General features: G+C 36.8%; 1 protein-coding gene and 1 long non-coding RNA gene across 2 annotated transcripts in view; one reads left to right on the top strand and one right to left on the bottom strand.

Annotated features, from left to right (window-relative positions):
- The window catches only part of LOC119717665 (uncharacterized), a 39,047-nt gene that overhangs the window by 17,461 nt on the left and 6,423 nt on the right, over positions 1 to 15,163 (top strand). The window contains exon 2 of the long non-coding RNA XR_005267669.2: positions 14,667 to 14,730. This is a non-coding gene — a long non-coding RNA (uncharacterized lncRNA). The remainder of the gene's footprint in view (positions 1 to 14,666; positions 14,731 to 15,163) is intronic.
- Positions 1,821 to 8,437, bottom strand: RGS21 (regulator of G protein signaling 21). The gene is made up of 5 exons (XM_021276083.4): positions 7,280 to 8,437; positions 6,802 to 6,875; positions 4,504 to 4,565; positions 3,733 to 3,899; positions 1,821 to 2,748 (listed from the first exon to the last, which is right to left on the bottom strand). The coding sequence occupies exons 2-5, from the start codon at positions 6,810 to 6,812 to the stop codon at positions 2,545 to 2,547; spliced, it is 444 nt and encodes a 147-aa protein (XP_021131758.2). The 5' UTR covers positions 6,813 to 6,875; positions 7,280 to 8,437; the 3' UTR covers positions 1,821 to 2,544.

Below are 15,163 nucleotides of genomic sequence, written 5' to 3' on the forward strand. Positions count from 1 at the left end.
TAAAAGGGTTGAAAGGTCTGCTCAACAAATTTGTTACTAACTCTGTTAATTAATTAAAGCTAATATAATTTTAATCAGGGGCTATGAAAAATTAGTATTTTTATATTACACTTCAGTCTGTGATAACCCTTAGAAGTGCAATTACTGTACATTTCTGCTTAAATTTTCTAAATTAATTGAAATAGTGTTAAAACCATCCATGGTACTTTATTAAGTAATTGTTAAAATGAATGTCAAATGCTGATATGTTAAGAACGGTTTCCTCTATTGATGACAATTATGCTGAAGAGAATTGTGCTAAGAGAATTATGCTAAGAGAATTAGTCAGATCTCCAACCGCGGTGGACATAGGATGTATCGACACTGAGGGCTTCCTACTATTGTTTTATAGAGTTATCAGAAAAATAGCATGCATTGTTTTTATCAAGTTAGACTGTTTTATATTTAACTTCTCCTTATCCTGTGTTTTCAAACAGTCAGGAATCAAAGATCCCTAGAAGCCACCTTGTCTGCACTTTCTATTTCAATTTGTGATGAAGTCAAAAGTGCGGAATTTTTAAAGGAGTACTGACGTGAGATTTCATTATCGCACATCTATTTTCGAGGTACTTTTTGTCCATGTGTCACTAACAATTGATGCAGCAGAATTTTTTGGTTTTCTACTTGACCTATTAAGACAGGTGATTTGATCCTGCCTCTTCCTACATGTGGGCATTTTCTCTTCTGAAAATGAGGTTTGGATTTTAAGAGGGAAAAATGACTTGCTACGTTTTTGAGTAAATCATATAATTTCAGCTATCCTGATCGCTGTCTTCACTGTGACTTTAATCAGCAGAAATTCCCCAGTGCAGAAGTGATGCCGAGGCTGCGCTGCAGGCGGAAGCTGCAATTTTCCACTGAAGTATCATTGCAAAATGAATGGTAGCTGTGGGACTGCAGAACAAAACCACATCCTCCTTGTAGCTCAACCTCAGTGCTCATGTTCATTTCTCTGTTAACCACTAATGCTGGGGAATAAAGAAATGAAAAGAAATGCAGAAAGCAAGAAGAAAATGTAGGTAATAGCCTAGGCTGTGGGTATCACAGAGTAGCTATTTTACACCAAATTCACCTACATAAGCTGTGGTACCTAAGTACATAACTGAGAGCAGCATATTAGGGCTTCCAGACTGCTTAATGTCCTTAATTGTCTAAACAAACTTGTTCTTTAATTTATTTTGATAAAATAGAGAGGATCTTTTGTGTATATGATGTGTATGTAGAAGGCGAGAGGAGCAGGGTTCCAAAAAAGGGGAGGGATCCCTGGAGAGCAACTCAAAGCAAGAGAATTAAATTCATATCAAATGAAAGTTGGTTGGTGTTTATCTGTTGTTGTTTGTTTGTTTTTAAATCTTATTTTTGTCTCTTATGTTTAGAACTATTTTCTATTGTGAATATTCTTCCTGTCCCATATGGTTTAGAATGCTTTTTTCCTGAAGAGCATGCCATAGCTCCTTCCTTCACCTAAAGATATGCAGTAAATCCTCTAGTAGCAATGAATGAGATCATTCATTGTGTGCGTGCTTGTAGACATGCAAAGATAGTACTAGAATCTTTTTATATCTTGTGACACCATGCACTAAATTCTGATTTATGTGGTTATTTGTCTAAAACTGTTGGCCTACTTTTGTGCTTACCTTTATTTCATTGGAAAAAAAAAAAAAATCATTACTGAGATTACTTTGTCATGAGTGTAAGTAGACAGTACAATTAATACATTTGGAAAAGCAAAGAAAATGAATTTTTAATAGAAAATGTACAAAGGTTTCCACTTCTTTTCCAAAATGCCTATGCAATTAATAAATGAAAATTTTCAATGAAAAAATTAAATGAAATAAACCCAAAGAAAGTATTAAAGAGGGCTGTAGTATGAAACATTCACTGTTTCATAGTGAAACATTCTAAATGCCAGGAACATTTGTCAGAAAGCGTCTGTTTATTAAATATTCTCCTTAATTTATTATCATACACAGTATGGTATCTACCATATTTCTTGTATTTCTCCGTTTTTTGAACTGGTATAGAACCTGATAAAAGAGGTTTTTAACTTCTATTTATTTATTTATTTATTTTACCAATTCCAAATAAGAAGGTGAATAAAAGTATTTAAGTTCTTTGAAAGGAATTTATTTTTTGAGGCCATACTTCTAAAGAAAAACCAATGGCAAACCAGGAAACCAGAACATTCTGTTTACAAAATGTGAAAACACTTTAACTAACAAAGAAAGTATTGGAAAATTTAATAGCAAACTTCTTTCTTTTCTTTTTTTTTTTTTTAACTGAAAAGTTAATTCAAATGTCTTAGCTTGTTTCCATTCTGTTTCTAGGATACTTCTCCACCAAATTTAGCAGAAAAAAAAAAAAATAATAATCATATATTTATCATACTTAAAAACACACTAGTTCTGGTTTCTACTACCACTTTAATAAAATATTACCTGTACTGGTCTGCAACAGGAGACATTTATAAATTCATAATAACTCAAGTCTTTCCCATTTCCATTTTCACAAAAATGGGAGCCACCTTTTTTGATTTCTATTCTGTTGCTTCTTTACTAGTTCCTTATACTCGTTTGACCTTAGAAACCTGGGAAAAGAGTCCTTTGCCATGAGACTATAAATTAACCTTTGAGCATCATCAAAGCAACTGAGGGTGGGCTCGGAGATGTTCTGAGAGATGTGGTTTCTGGTATGGAAGTCAATATTTATCTGTAGGAAGAAAGGAGGAAAAAATCAATTTCATTTTGACTGAAAAGCTGAAGTCTGTGTACAGGACACAATCAGCATTTGACCTTCCTCCCAAATATCCTGGCTGATGCAAATTAGCAGGGAGGTCTTCCCTTCTTTTCTAGCATGCTGAATTTTGTATTTTATTTGGTTCTTTAAAAGTTGGTGTCACTGAAAAAAAAAGAAAGGGGTGGGGGGGGACTTGTTTCTGATTATCTCATCTTGCCAGACAAAATCCTATGAAGTATAGTTTACTAATAAGTAAAATAGAGATGAAGATATTCTACATCAGTTTAGGTTTGGGCCTTACTCATTTGGCAAGGATTTTTTGCTCTTAATAGTAATTAAATGGATTTTAATCATGCATAAGACATGGAGACAATCAAAGCATGGTCACTGTCAAGAGCAAAAAACATCAGCATTAAAGTTTATCAGGAATCATACATCGAAGCAACAATTAATTAGCAATTTGTTCCTCCACAATGAGTTTTGTTTTTTTTAAATAATGATAAAATGGAATACTGTGATAGAAATTTTTTCAAGTTTACATTTTAATATTCATCACAGCAAAAATATCTGTACAAAAGAAAATGAACAGATACAATCATTAACATCCCAATATGCTTGTACCTAGAACATGGAGGAAATCATGCTTATTGCATGAAAACAGTTAGGGAAAGCAAATTGTATTGAACATATATTTCCTTAAATCATAAGACAAATTTCTGAAGGTGAGATAAACACATGCCCCATGTGAAGAATGTTGCATATTGCATTCAACCATAAGAGATCTTTGTTTGCTTCAGAGTTTCACAGTGTTTTCCACCTGGTAAACGATTGTCATAAAAATGGAAGAGAAACCACATTGAACAGTGTTTTCTGTCCTTCCAGGAACTTTGGACCTGAACTTTCCATTTTATTCCCATCTTCAGTAAGTACCCAAAGTACATGCAAAAAAGTATTTACCTCCTTTGGAGCATCAGCTTCTATAAAGTCAGAATAAATCCTTTGGGCTTTTAAAGTGATCTTGGTGGAGGACTTGGTTTTTTTGAAGTCCTCGCAAGCCAGCCAGAACTCTACGTTCTCCTCACTGAACTCTGACTTCAAAAACTTCCTAAAAGCCTCCAAGCCATCTGGAGAAAAATGCATGAGATGATGGGTAGAGGAAAGCCAAAAGACCAATGCAGTTTATATATCTGTGTGTGTATGTATATACATATATATGGGGTATGTAGTGTCATGTATTGTCTGTCATCCAGGAGTTAGCCCAACGAGGCTGTTGTGTGGGAAATAAATAGGAGAATAAACGAGCAGTGTTAAGGTGTTGATTGGATTTCTTTTAGAATTAACTGCGGAATATTCCAAGTACCTTCCCAGTGTTGTTTGGTGTCTCTAATGCTGCTAGTTCAAAAGGAGATCTAGGACGTGTTGGTTGCTGAGGATTTGGGGCTGGCCCCTGGACTAAGCAGCACAATGGAAATGAGTTCTTACTGCGATGGCATGCTGCTTGTAGAGCTGAGGTTAGCTTGGCCAGACAGCACCTTCGTATCCTTTCAAGCAATCAGTCTGAAATTGATTTAAGCTCAGATGCCTCCAGCCATAGCACTGGTAGCACTGGTGTGGCTCAAAGCATGTGGCGAATTGGGTGGGCACCAGTGTGCAAACCTGACGGCAATGTCTGGGAGTTGGTTTGACACGTGGTTGTGTTCTGTTTACTATTCTTCAAGTACTCCTTACCTTTGTTAGCTAGTAGCGTATCTACGGAGTCAGACGAAGCCATTGTTTCCTCAATGTTTGACCTGTGGAAACAACATCTATCCTTGAAAATAGCATTGTGATCTTTTGCCTTTGCAGGCCGCGGTAACTACTCTATTATTTGGCTATTCATTGAGGGAACAGGGTAGTTCATATTACCCTGCCTATTGAACAGCAGAAAGTCAGCACAAAGCGTGACACATTTTTCTTCTCTTTTTTTATTTTTTTTTTAAGAGTGTAGAGAACCATATAGACTCATAAAGTAGAATGTTATTTAGCACTGGCAACTGGATCATTCACCCAAGAGACAGAAGTAATAGTGTTTGCAATTGGTTGAACTACAATAAAGGCATAGGAGAGATATTAATGTTCTGGAGTGTGTACAGAATTTCTTTTCAAGTTCAGATGAATTAACCATTAATTTGACACTTTTTTTCCTTGGACTGAGTAGAATTATCCAAACATTTACCATACTAGCTAACAGTGGCAGGATAATGGGCATTTCTTCAGTTTCTTAGTGGTATAAAACAATTGAACAAATTCTTAGCTTTTGCTCTTCATTTGTAACTCGCTGTAGGCTTCTGTTGAAATGAGACACTGAACTAAGCGGAGCCTTGCTTCTACCTCAGTGCTCTGAAGAAGTCCAAGGTTGTTCGGAAGCAAGGCGTGGTGTGGAGGCCAGCAGCGGGCACCCACAAGCTCTGACAGGCAGAAGGGCGTCAGATAAGGGAACTGCGTGCTAAGTGGGGGGATTTTTTTTTTCTTGTAATGTGGGAAGGCTTCATTCATATTCAGTTTAGACCATCTCACGCTGCTTTTGTTGAAACTGTCATATTTTATACAAATAGCTAGAGAGGAAACCAACTTTCTAATCCTGTGGTTATCTATCTCATATAGGTTATGATAGCGGGGAATCTGAAACTTAATTTACGTTCTGTGTGAACATAGTAGTCACTTGACATACTGGCAGCTCTGGAATCATTTGTGTGCATCCTCTTTCTCATTTGGTGGTAAGAAAGGGAGAACTGGAAAATTTGGAAACATTTCGTTTCAGTGCAGAATCAAAACAAATCCCTGAATTTTTACCAGAAACAGAAATCTTATTTTCTGATTAGTCCTTGTTTGTGTTAAAAAAAAAAAAAAAAAAAAAAAAAAAAAAAATCAAAATTTAATTTCTGTGGAGGTTAGTCACTCTGTACTGAAAGATTCTTCTAAGATGGTCTTTTTGGTTTCAGACATGCAAATTCAGGGAGCATAATGTTCTGCCTGCGGCCTAGGCCGCAGCTGGTGTCCTGAGGGCAGACAGGCCTCACCAAAAGTACAGGAGGTCATCACTGGGTTGAAAAAGAATCACAAGGCACTAGCTGACTAATTGGCCATGATACAGAGGGGTGAGAAAAGTGGGTGCACCAAAAATGGGGTGGAAAAGCTCTGCTGGAGCACCAAAAATGGAGTTGAAAAGGCCTCTGCTCTGCTGGAGCACCTGCCTGAGCGTGCTGTGCTGCTTCCTCTGGGCTGGGCTTGTGACACTGACACAAGAACACTTACTTCATGCTACCGTGTGTACCAGTAATGGTATTTACAATTGTAAATTTATCAAAAGCTTATGTGATGGCATCGTATTAAGTAACTGCAGTTATGTTTATAAGAATTACAATTTATTTTTGCACTGACAACTTTAGGAAGGAAGCATTTTTGTAGTTGTCAATTTGCTTATAGCTAGACTGCAAAAAATTATATTCAAACAGAATTAAAATATATATATATTTAGACATACATATGCACACATACAGGAGGGAAACTGGAGTGCAAATATATTCGGTCTGGATTAAAAATAAATGAAACCTAAATGTAGCATTATGTAGTACTTTGTGAGGTGTCGTGTGCTAATGGGATTAATCAGCAGATAATTTCTTTTAGCTACTGTAATAAACAAATCAAATCTAACAAATTTTGGGGTGCTTCAGTGAGCACTTAAGAATTTTCCTGTCAAAAAAAGACGCATAATGAAAGATGAAGACAAGACAGGATGAACCTAATTCTGCTTCTCTTCCTCATGAGTAATGTTATTTAATTTAATGTTTGTTTATCACTTGGAGAATGATCTCACTGATCTCTTTGGATTTACTTGAATAGGAATAGCAAGCAGAATTGACAACAAGGAACCAAAACATAACACTATAAAGGGGGAGAGAAAATAAAAACTGTCCAGGTCATTCAAAACCCAAGGACCATCCCACAAATCTCCTAAGATTAAAATAGCCATAAAAAGCAACTCACTTCACTGGCATTTTTGTTCCACTGTCTGCCTGTCACAGGTAGAGCAGAATTTCTTTTTCTGACTGATCTTCAAGCTGAAGGTAATGTGACAGTGGGAACAATACAATTAGCACGTGAATCACCAAAGAGTACGATGCAAATTGACAACCTGTTTATAACACCTCCTTTAAATTTTTCTTTCAGAAACGTGGCTCATTTTTCACCAGAAAAATAAAGCAGAAAAATAGAATTTCACCCTTCTATCTTAATTTACAAAGGTAGTTATTTTAATTTAATACAATTTATATGCAAATATCTTTTAAAACACATTTATGCTCTGAACAACATCTTATCAGAGAAATTATTTTGTGTTTGGCTTACTGAGAGTGGAAAACAAGGAATGAAAACAGATTCAGTGCACATAACTAGCAATTTTTCATTATATTTATTTGTTCTTATGTTGTATCTGCAGTAAGTACATGTATAACTTATCCATTACCTTATACATCTTGAAGGTCTAAGACCCTTTTACCATTCTCTGTTGTTTATTCAAGCAAGACTGCTCACATTGATACTGCTACAAATGATATCATGTGATTTTTGAAAATTTTGATGTGATGATTTCTTCCAGTCTTAACTCATTCTGTGTTGTTCCCTTCTAGAAGCACCATTCTGCCCCAGAAACATTCTCATATCATTTTGTCTTTTGCTCTTTATGTGATCTCTCTGCTCTTTCTCTATTCTTTCCTCCTCAGCTTTTTTCTTTCCCTGTGTGCTCCTTGCTCTCCTGATCAAGCAGGCTTCCTGGCTGGTTTCCTGCCTCCCTCCAAATCTTGTGCTGCTGCATCATCTTTTGCTCAGCCAGTCTACCCAGCTTCCCTTATTCTCCTTTAATGGAGGGGAAAATATATACATATTATAGCTTAAGGAACATATTAGTAAAAAGAACAAACGGTTATAAACAGACAGTGAGTAATTTTAGGCTGGAAATCAGAAGGAGGCTTCAGAAAGTGTCATTGTTAACGGTCTCCCAGTAGGATCTTTGTCCTCTCTACTCCTCTGTTCTTCAAAGACAGAGCTTGATATATTTATGAAAGAGATAATTTAACATTATTGCCTTTGATAGTAGAAAACTAGAAATGATGACCCAGTCGTACTTTTTTAATGCCAAACAAGATTACTGGCAGCAAAATGTGGATCTTTTTTTCTTCCCATTTCAAATTTCTTACCTTCAAATCCACCTGCTTCTGCAAGTAATATTAGAATGACAGAAATATGAACTATCAACCTGATTCTCTACAGTGCTTCTCATTTCCCTTAATTAGTTATTTTGTCTCATTTCTACAGAATATATACCCTGGACTATAACATAGTGCCAGACAGAACCAAAACCCTTCCATCCATTGTGTTATTAAGACTAACTTCAGCATCTTACAGGCAGGGGGCAAACCTCCAGTATCTGAAGTTACATTAAATCATTTGTGACTGATTTAGTCCCAGTTTTGAGCCTGGTAAAAGAGAATAAACACAGTACAAAATGTAAACAATATTTATTTATAGAGATTGTGGCTGGACAGACTGTAAATAGTTAAAACTTGAATTTTCTAACAGTGAGACATTTTTAGTTTGTTAGTTAATGTTCAATGACCATTGAAATTTTGTTTTTATGGTTCATAATCTCTGATTTAGCATTTTAATACAGAAATAGAAGTCTCTGCAAACTTACTGAAACTAACTGAATGTACTTATTTTTGGCCAGTTTTCACATAACCAATGTATTTGTTATTAAATAATATGGCTGTGATTTCATAATTTGGAGATGAACTTGCTAAATCCAGCATGAAGATAATAGTGTGTATTTGTAATGGTAAACTCTGAACAGTAAACAGCATATAAAGAGTGTCTGAACGTATAATTAAAAAACACGCATTTATTGTGTTATGCTCTTAATCTCTTCTGTGGTATAGAAAAAATATTTTTTGCCTTGAGAATAGAGCAAGATATAGTTAATGTAATTGTGAAATCTATTGGAAAGCAAGACACGAAGGATAATAATTTAGATGCAAGGGCTCAGGTCTTAAAACTGATACTGAACTGCCAGCTGGGGATAGTGCTGGATGCTCTGTAATGTAACTTCCATTTGCAAGTAAGTGCCTCATTTTCGACATCATGATTTGCTTAGTCTTTAGGCATCCAGATAAGATGCTTTCAGGCTCAGTATTACTGCCTTTAGTAGGTGCTCACACCCACAAGTGTTCTGACTAGCACACAAAGTAACTAGCTGGACGCAATCAGATTGCTATTGCATTTTAAGGGCTACTTATCACTGGAAGCTGGCAAAGACAGGCAGCTCCCAGGGACCTTGGGAAGCACAATATCACCTTCTCCATATCATCTGCCAGCGTGCAGCGTGCCCCAGCCTGTGTTTGGAAGAATGTCTCTGGTGTAAATAGGGTAGCTTAAGCTCCCTGGCCCATTTGGGCCTTTACCTTGCTTGACTGGCAGCCACATGCTATTTCTGTGCTGATGGTTTGATGAAATAGATGTCAGCTGGCCAGGTGCTTAGATGGAAACCTGATCACAGTTCATAAAAGAACAAAGAACAAATGAGAGACTTCCACCATCGTGTAATATGCTGCCCAGTGCCTGCTTAGTGTATGTAAGCTGATTGTATTCCAGAAATACAGTCTATTTTCAGGTATCCTTTTGGCAGCATGTGACTCTTGCAAAGACGATATAACAATCATGACCAGGTAGTAGGCTTATTCTTATTATCCCAGTAGAGATATCACAACTATACTATACCGAAGTTAGACAGTCACCTCTTCCCATAATGAGTAGCTGTTAGTATAAGAAGTTTAAGAATTTCTGTTGTAAAACTCCTCTGTTTGGAATTTAATAATTTCTGAAAAGGAACCCTAATATTTTACTGAAATTTCATAATGAGAATAATTGTCTCGGTATTACAAAATAAATACATCAGCTGCTTGTGCAGATGTGTTAATTATTCATAATATACTGCATTAAGCAAACAAAGAGAAATATGAAGATGTACTAGAGATGGGCTGGAAATTACACATAGAATTATTTCCAAACTTTCTGGAAATCTGGATGCAGCTGGTGTTGATGTTTGCAGCTTCAGTTCGCTAATAACCCAGACTGGACTTGCAAAGTAGCTCAGACCCATATCTGGTTAGGTGATTTCAGTGTATTTAAAAAAAAATAAAATCTGTGAGGCTTCTGACTTAAAACTGTTGACTGCACTATGGATTTCTGAGTCTCCTGCATTTGACAGGCTGAAGGAGAGCTAGAACTGTAGGAAAGGGAACGTGGATCTATCAGTTGCACATTTCCTTTGCTGATGTTACCTGATAAGAACCATTGATTTATTAAGTATTTGAATCTTTTGAACTTTAAGGCTTACTTCTTTACTTTTTAATGGTATTTATCTTTCAATTTTTATGTATCTTTATGCGTTGGTTTCACTAAGTTATCTGCTTTTATGAAAAGCTATTGGCTGATTAGGGAAATTAAGCAAGTCAGTTTGTGTTCCACTGAGCCACACCTGAGCTAGATACTTATCTCAACAGGCAGCATAAAACATCTGCTCACGTTCAAACTGTTGGTGTATTAGCCTAAGAAATCTGTTGCATTTATATATGTTCCTGACAGGGTTGCCTTGTACTCACCTTGTACTCAACGTAAGAAAAGGTCACGCTCTCCAACAGCAGTTTTGGCGTTTCCCCTGGATCAGGTTCAATATGTCATTGCCCTTCAGCACCTGGCCTCTGTTGAATCCATTCCACACTGAGCCTTGTTGGATAGTGTTCTGTATAGCATAACCTCGGCAGAAAAGTTAATGTTCTCTTGGTCCAAGTAATTCAAGTACATGTAGACTTTACTACCTTTCTGACATCGGGAGAAGCCAAGATGAGTGGAGTACGGCCAACATCCAAGTAAAAGGGAACCACCACCTGTCATATGGGATGCAAATACATTTTAATCACAGCACTATGCAAATGTCTGCCTTCCACCTTCTAATAGCATGGTGCGGTCAACTTACTACTTTTTTTTTTTTTCCATGTGAATATCTCTGTGGTGTGCCACTGAGGGTTTTTTTGCATAAGGAAATAAGCTGTTATTTTCCACCCAAGCAAAGTGTGCCCTTCAGGTAAAAGATTTGATTTCAAGAACAATCTGTCAAAATGTTTTACATCATTCTAGGCTCCTTATATGCATGATTTCCAAATCCTATACTAACACATATCTACAGTAGAGGAGAATTGACAATTCTCAAGAAAACGTGCAAGTTTGAAGATTCTTGTTTAGCACTAGCTGGCAGGTTGTTTGTCACAGATCATGCCCTGGATGAATAAACTCTTATTTATATAACATCAGACTTCACAAAACGTCAGTTTGCAGAAGGAGCCTATATAGTGCAAATGTAAAAGACCGTTTTGTGACCTTGTGCTTGGATATGGGTATGAATTGCACCAACACAAGAATGTATGAAAGGTAGGCATGATGCCTCAGAAGGCTCTTGAACCATAATTCTCCATATCAGTCTTCTCTTAAGTGGTGCCTTGCTGGTGGTGGGTCCCAAGCCAAGCTGTGCTAGGAAATGGATGAAAAGGAAAACCAAAATATAGATGTTCTTGGTTGCCTTATTTTTGTGGAAGACTATTGGAAGTATATCTCTCACTTCTCCTGTGTGCCTGTATGTGTATGTTGCAGAAAAGCTCTTGCTGCGTTCCCCTGAGGGAAACAGTCCACATTAGGATTCAATAGTAGCTTTAAATTTAAAATGGGTCTGGAAAGTTGTGTAGAAACAAGAGTACAAACAAATGGCATGGTGGAGAAACAACAGTTTAGGGCTTGTCATTGTGTTGGGTTTCAGCTTAATCTTCTGTTTGAAAACTACGAATTGCTGTCCATTATTGTATTTCATGCTAGTGAATTTTAGCTATGTTTCATAATGAAGGCGAAGATAAAGCCTAAATTATAAACCTCGTGGTCTAGATAAACAGGGAGCATTTACAAAGAGAGTTCTATATGGTTGGTGTAAAAAAAAAAAATGGAATGTAGCAACAAGACATTAGCAAGAAAAAAGTAGGAATGGAGGGAAGTTGGATGCTGTATAGAGGAAAGATATTTATATCTTTGGCACAGAGCCACGCAGGAGCTTAAAGCTTATTTGATTGAAGCATTTGGCTGTCATGTAGAAAACAGAGAGGGATCTAGGCCAGGTATCTGAGCAAGGTGTATGCGCATAAGCATATGGATCACAGAAGAGAGGAAGATGGTTTTATGCATTTTTTTTTCATTTTTTTGACAGTAAGCATGGAAAAGAATTTGGAAAGGAGATGCAACTGCATTCAAAACAGTAGTCAACTAAGGCAGGCTGAGCAGCTGGGGACAAAAAGAAAAGAGAAAAAAATGACCTGCCTTTTGTGAGTCACTTATAAACTGTAGCATGTAGAGGCTTATAAGAGCCTTATTACCAATTGCCTACGTTAGTGGAAGATAGAAATCTATCCTGTTCTTTGAGATCCGTTATGTTAGATCTCATTCTTCTTGTTCCTTGTCAGTTCAAAAATTAGTTGTCTTTTGCAAATCAAATCCTAAAAGCCAAAAAAAAAAAAAAAAAAGATGTATACATGTGTATTTATTTTAATCTCCCTCAAGCTAAGAATGGCAGATGATAATTTTAGCTAATTCAATGCATCTAATCAGACCTGGGTATCCAAACAGGCAACAAACCGACACAATTCAGTAGATTATTTCCCTCATACATTCAGTCTCAAGAGTTCATATATGCAAGGAGTAAAGTGAAGTGTTTTTGTAGGGGTGAAGTATTGTGTTGATGCTACGAAAATGCTGCTACATAAAATAATTCCCAATAAAAATATGTGCCCAATAGGCTTTGTATGTATTATTTGCACTAGGTCAGATAAACAATTTACATAACTATGACACTGATTCTGCCAAACCTACAGAAGCCTAACTATGATTTCTGGCTCTGTTCTGAGGTTTATACTATAAATACACCAGTGCAAGGCTAGTCTGATCAATCCTGTTTCACTGACTCCTGGAAAAAGCATCATAGACTTGTCCTAAATCTATGTTTAGTGCATTTTCCAGAACTACAATAGAACGCTAATTTTTTTGCCACTAAAAGGAGCCACTTTTAGAAAAGAACCTTGTGCCAGATAATTATGTTATTTTGGTTTATCTTTGTGCCTTTTGTTTTCCTTTTTCTGAGTTTATCTTGACTGTCTTCTTACAGTAGTTCCCATGGCATTAGTCTGCTGTAAATTCAGTTCTGGTTCATAATTATCTCTGAAAAACATACATGCATAAATAGCTACCAAGAATATCTTATTTGTTTGCTGTCATTATAAAACTCATAAAAGAGACTAGCACTGTCAGTACCACAGAGTGATGGTTTTGAGGAAGGCCTCCCTGGAGATAAGCAAAATTTTCCATGTTTCTGTGAAATGAAACAAAGGGCGCCTGCTTACTTACATTTATCATTACAGACACTTTTGACTAACAGCTGGGCTTTCTTTGCTGAGTAGAAAACGTCTTACCCAAAGCATTGTATTTGTCATTTGTCTGGGTTTTGGACATGTATTGAATATACAGTCTTTTAAATTTATTTAATCCATGGTAAGAGTAAATGTCCAGATTCTTAGCTGGTGTGGAGGAACAGAATCACACCAGTTGAGAATCTAGCTGCAAACATCTAAATCTTATGCCCATGTTGTAACAGACCCACCGCTACCTCCCAAGTGAACTACCAAGTGAGGCATTTGGCAGGATATCATTCAGATAGGTGAGCACACAGAAGAACGTTTTGGGTGCAGTAATGGCTACTCAGTTTTTGTGCACAGAGGTACATATTGTGAGCAGCAGTTAATTCATCCATCTAACTGGTTGCATGCATGATTTAGCTTGGGGAGGAAAACAGGAGGCTTGCTTGTAGACAGACACTATGCAAGAATAATTGGGCAAAAAATAGTGAGACCTACAGTAAAGGATGGCTGTGTAGTGATACACAAGGCAAGAAGGGGATAGGCAGCATATAAAGGTTTAGGCAATAATGAACTGATATTTCCCAGACCATCTTCAGACATCAAAACCTTAGGGCCAAGAGCTGGATGTGCAAATAAATGAGGAAAAAAATGACAGTCTTCTCTACATGTTTGCAGAAAAAGGACTCAGAGTGAGTCGTTGATATGAATAATATCCAAACAGGGTAATAGCTACTGCTTTTTAAGGGTTTGAATAATTTGATTATACCACAAAGAATGGAATACCTTGAGGTGGTCTGTTCTCTATGTCAAACAAAGTTAGTAATACAAAGCATAAGAAAATGCATATTTTAAATACCTGGGAACTCTGGCACCATTGTTGGTGATACTAGGGATTCCTTAATTAAAAGGATTCTGAGAAGAATTGATTCACATTTAGGAGAGACGCAGTCAAAGAACAAGGCTAAATCAACCATCTAGACAAATACACCGACTTCAGCAGTGAAATTGGGTTATAAAGTTGCCTTTCACTGCATTCACTCCTTCATGTGACGCCTGTAACAATGACAACAGGAATGTTGACAGTTCTTTAAAAATGGAGGCTGACAAGCTCCAAAGCTGCACTTTATATTGATAAGGGTGACTGAAGTACAATACCAACCTGCTAAAAACGTTCAGTTTATTCCCGAATCACCGTGCCCGGTTTCTGACCACTTACAGTCTTAGAAATAGTGACTGCAGCATTCACTTGTGTGAAACTTCTGCCCAGAGTTTTGGGGCTAGGGAAGAGTAATAGAATAAATCAGGAAGGATCACATTCCTCAACTGCAAATGTGTTTCCTATTTATTTAGCAGGTAAAACAAAGAGCTTGGAGAACACTGATCCTGGGTCATTGCCACGCAGCAGCATCACCTGGTGAGTTCTGTGTCTCTGTGCTTTGCTTACCACTTTTGATTGAAATGGCATTGATTATAGCTACTATTTAATTATAAGTGAAGGGAAGCTTCTGTGTTTTGTTGTTGTTGTTTGTTTGTTTGTTTTAATCAACATAATAGTGATAAACTGAATCCTGGCAACTTTTTAAGTAGATCACTTCAGATTTATTGAAAGTTAGTAAAGCAGACACTAAAGTCCTCAGAACAAGCAGTTCATATATGCTCTGAATTAGTACTGAACATAAAATTCATGATGAGCTGCACCTCATCACTTTGACCATTTACTGAACGAGAAAGAAAAGGGAGAAAGCTTACATTCTATGCAAGGTGACTGCGTGTACAAGTCACAGTTCCAACTAAAGCCTGGAGTCACTTAGTTGCTGAACAGAACCAATGTGTAAGATTTTAATAAT

The sequence above is a fragment of the Anas platyrhynchos genome, chromosome 8 (genome assembly GCF_047663525.1).
Source record: "Anas platyrhynchos isolate ZD024472 breed Pekin duck chromosome 8, IASCAAS_PekinDuck_T2T, whole genome shotgun sequence".
NCBI lineage: Eukaryota > Metazoa > Chordata > Aves > Anseriformes > Anatidae > Anas > Anas platyrhynchos.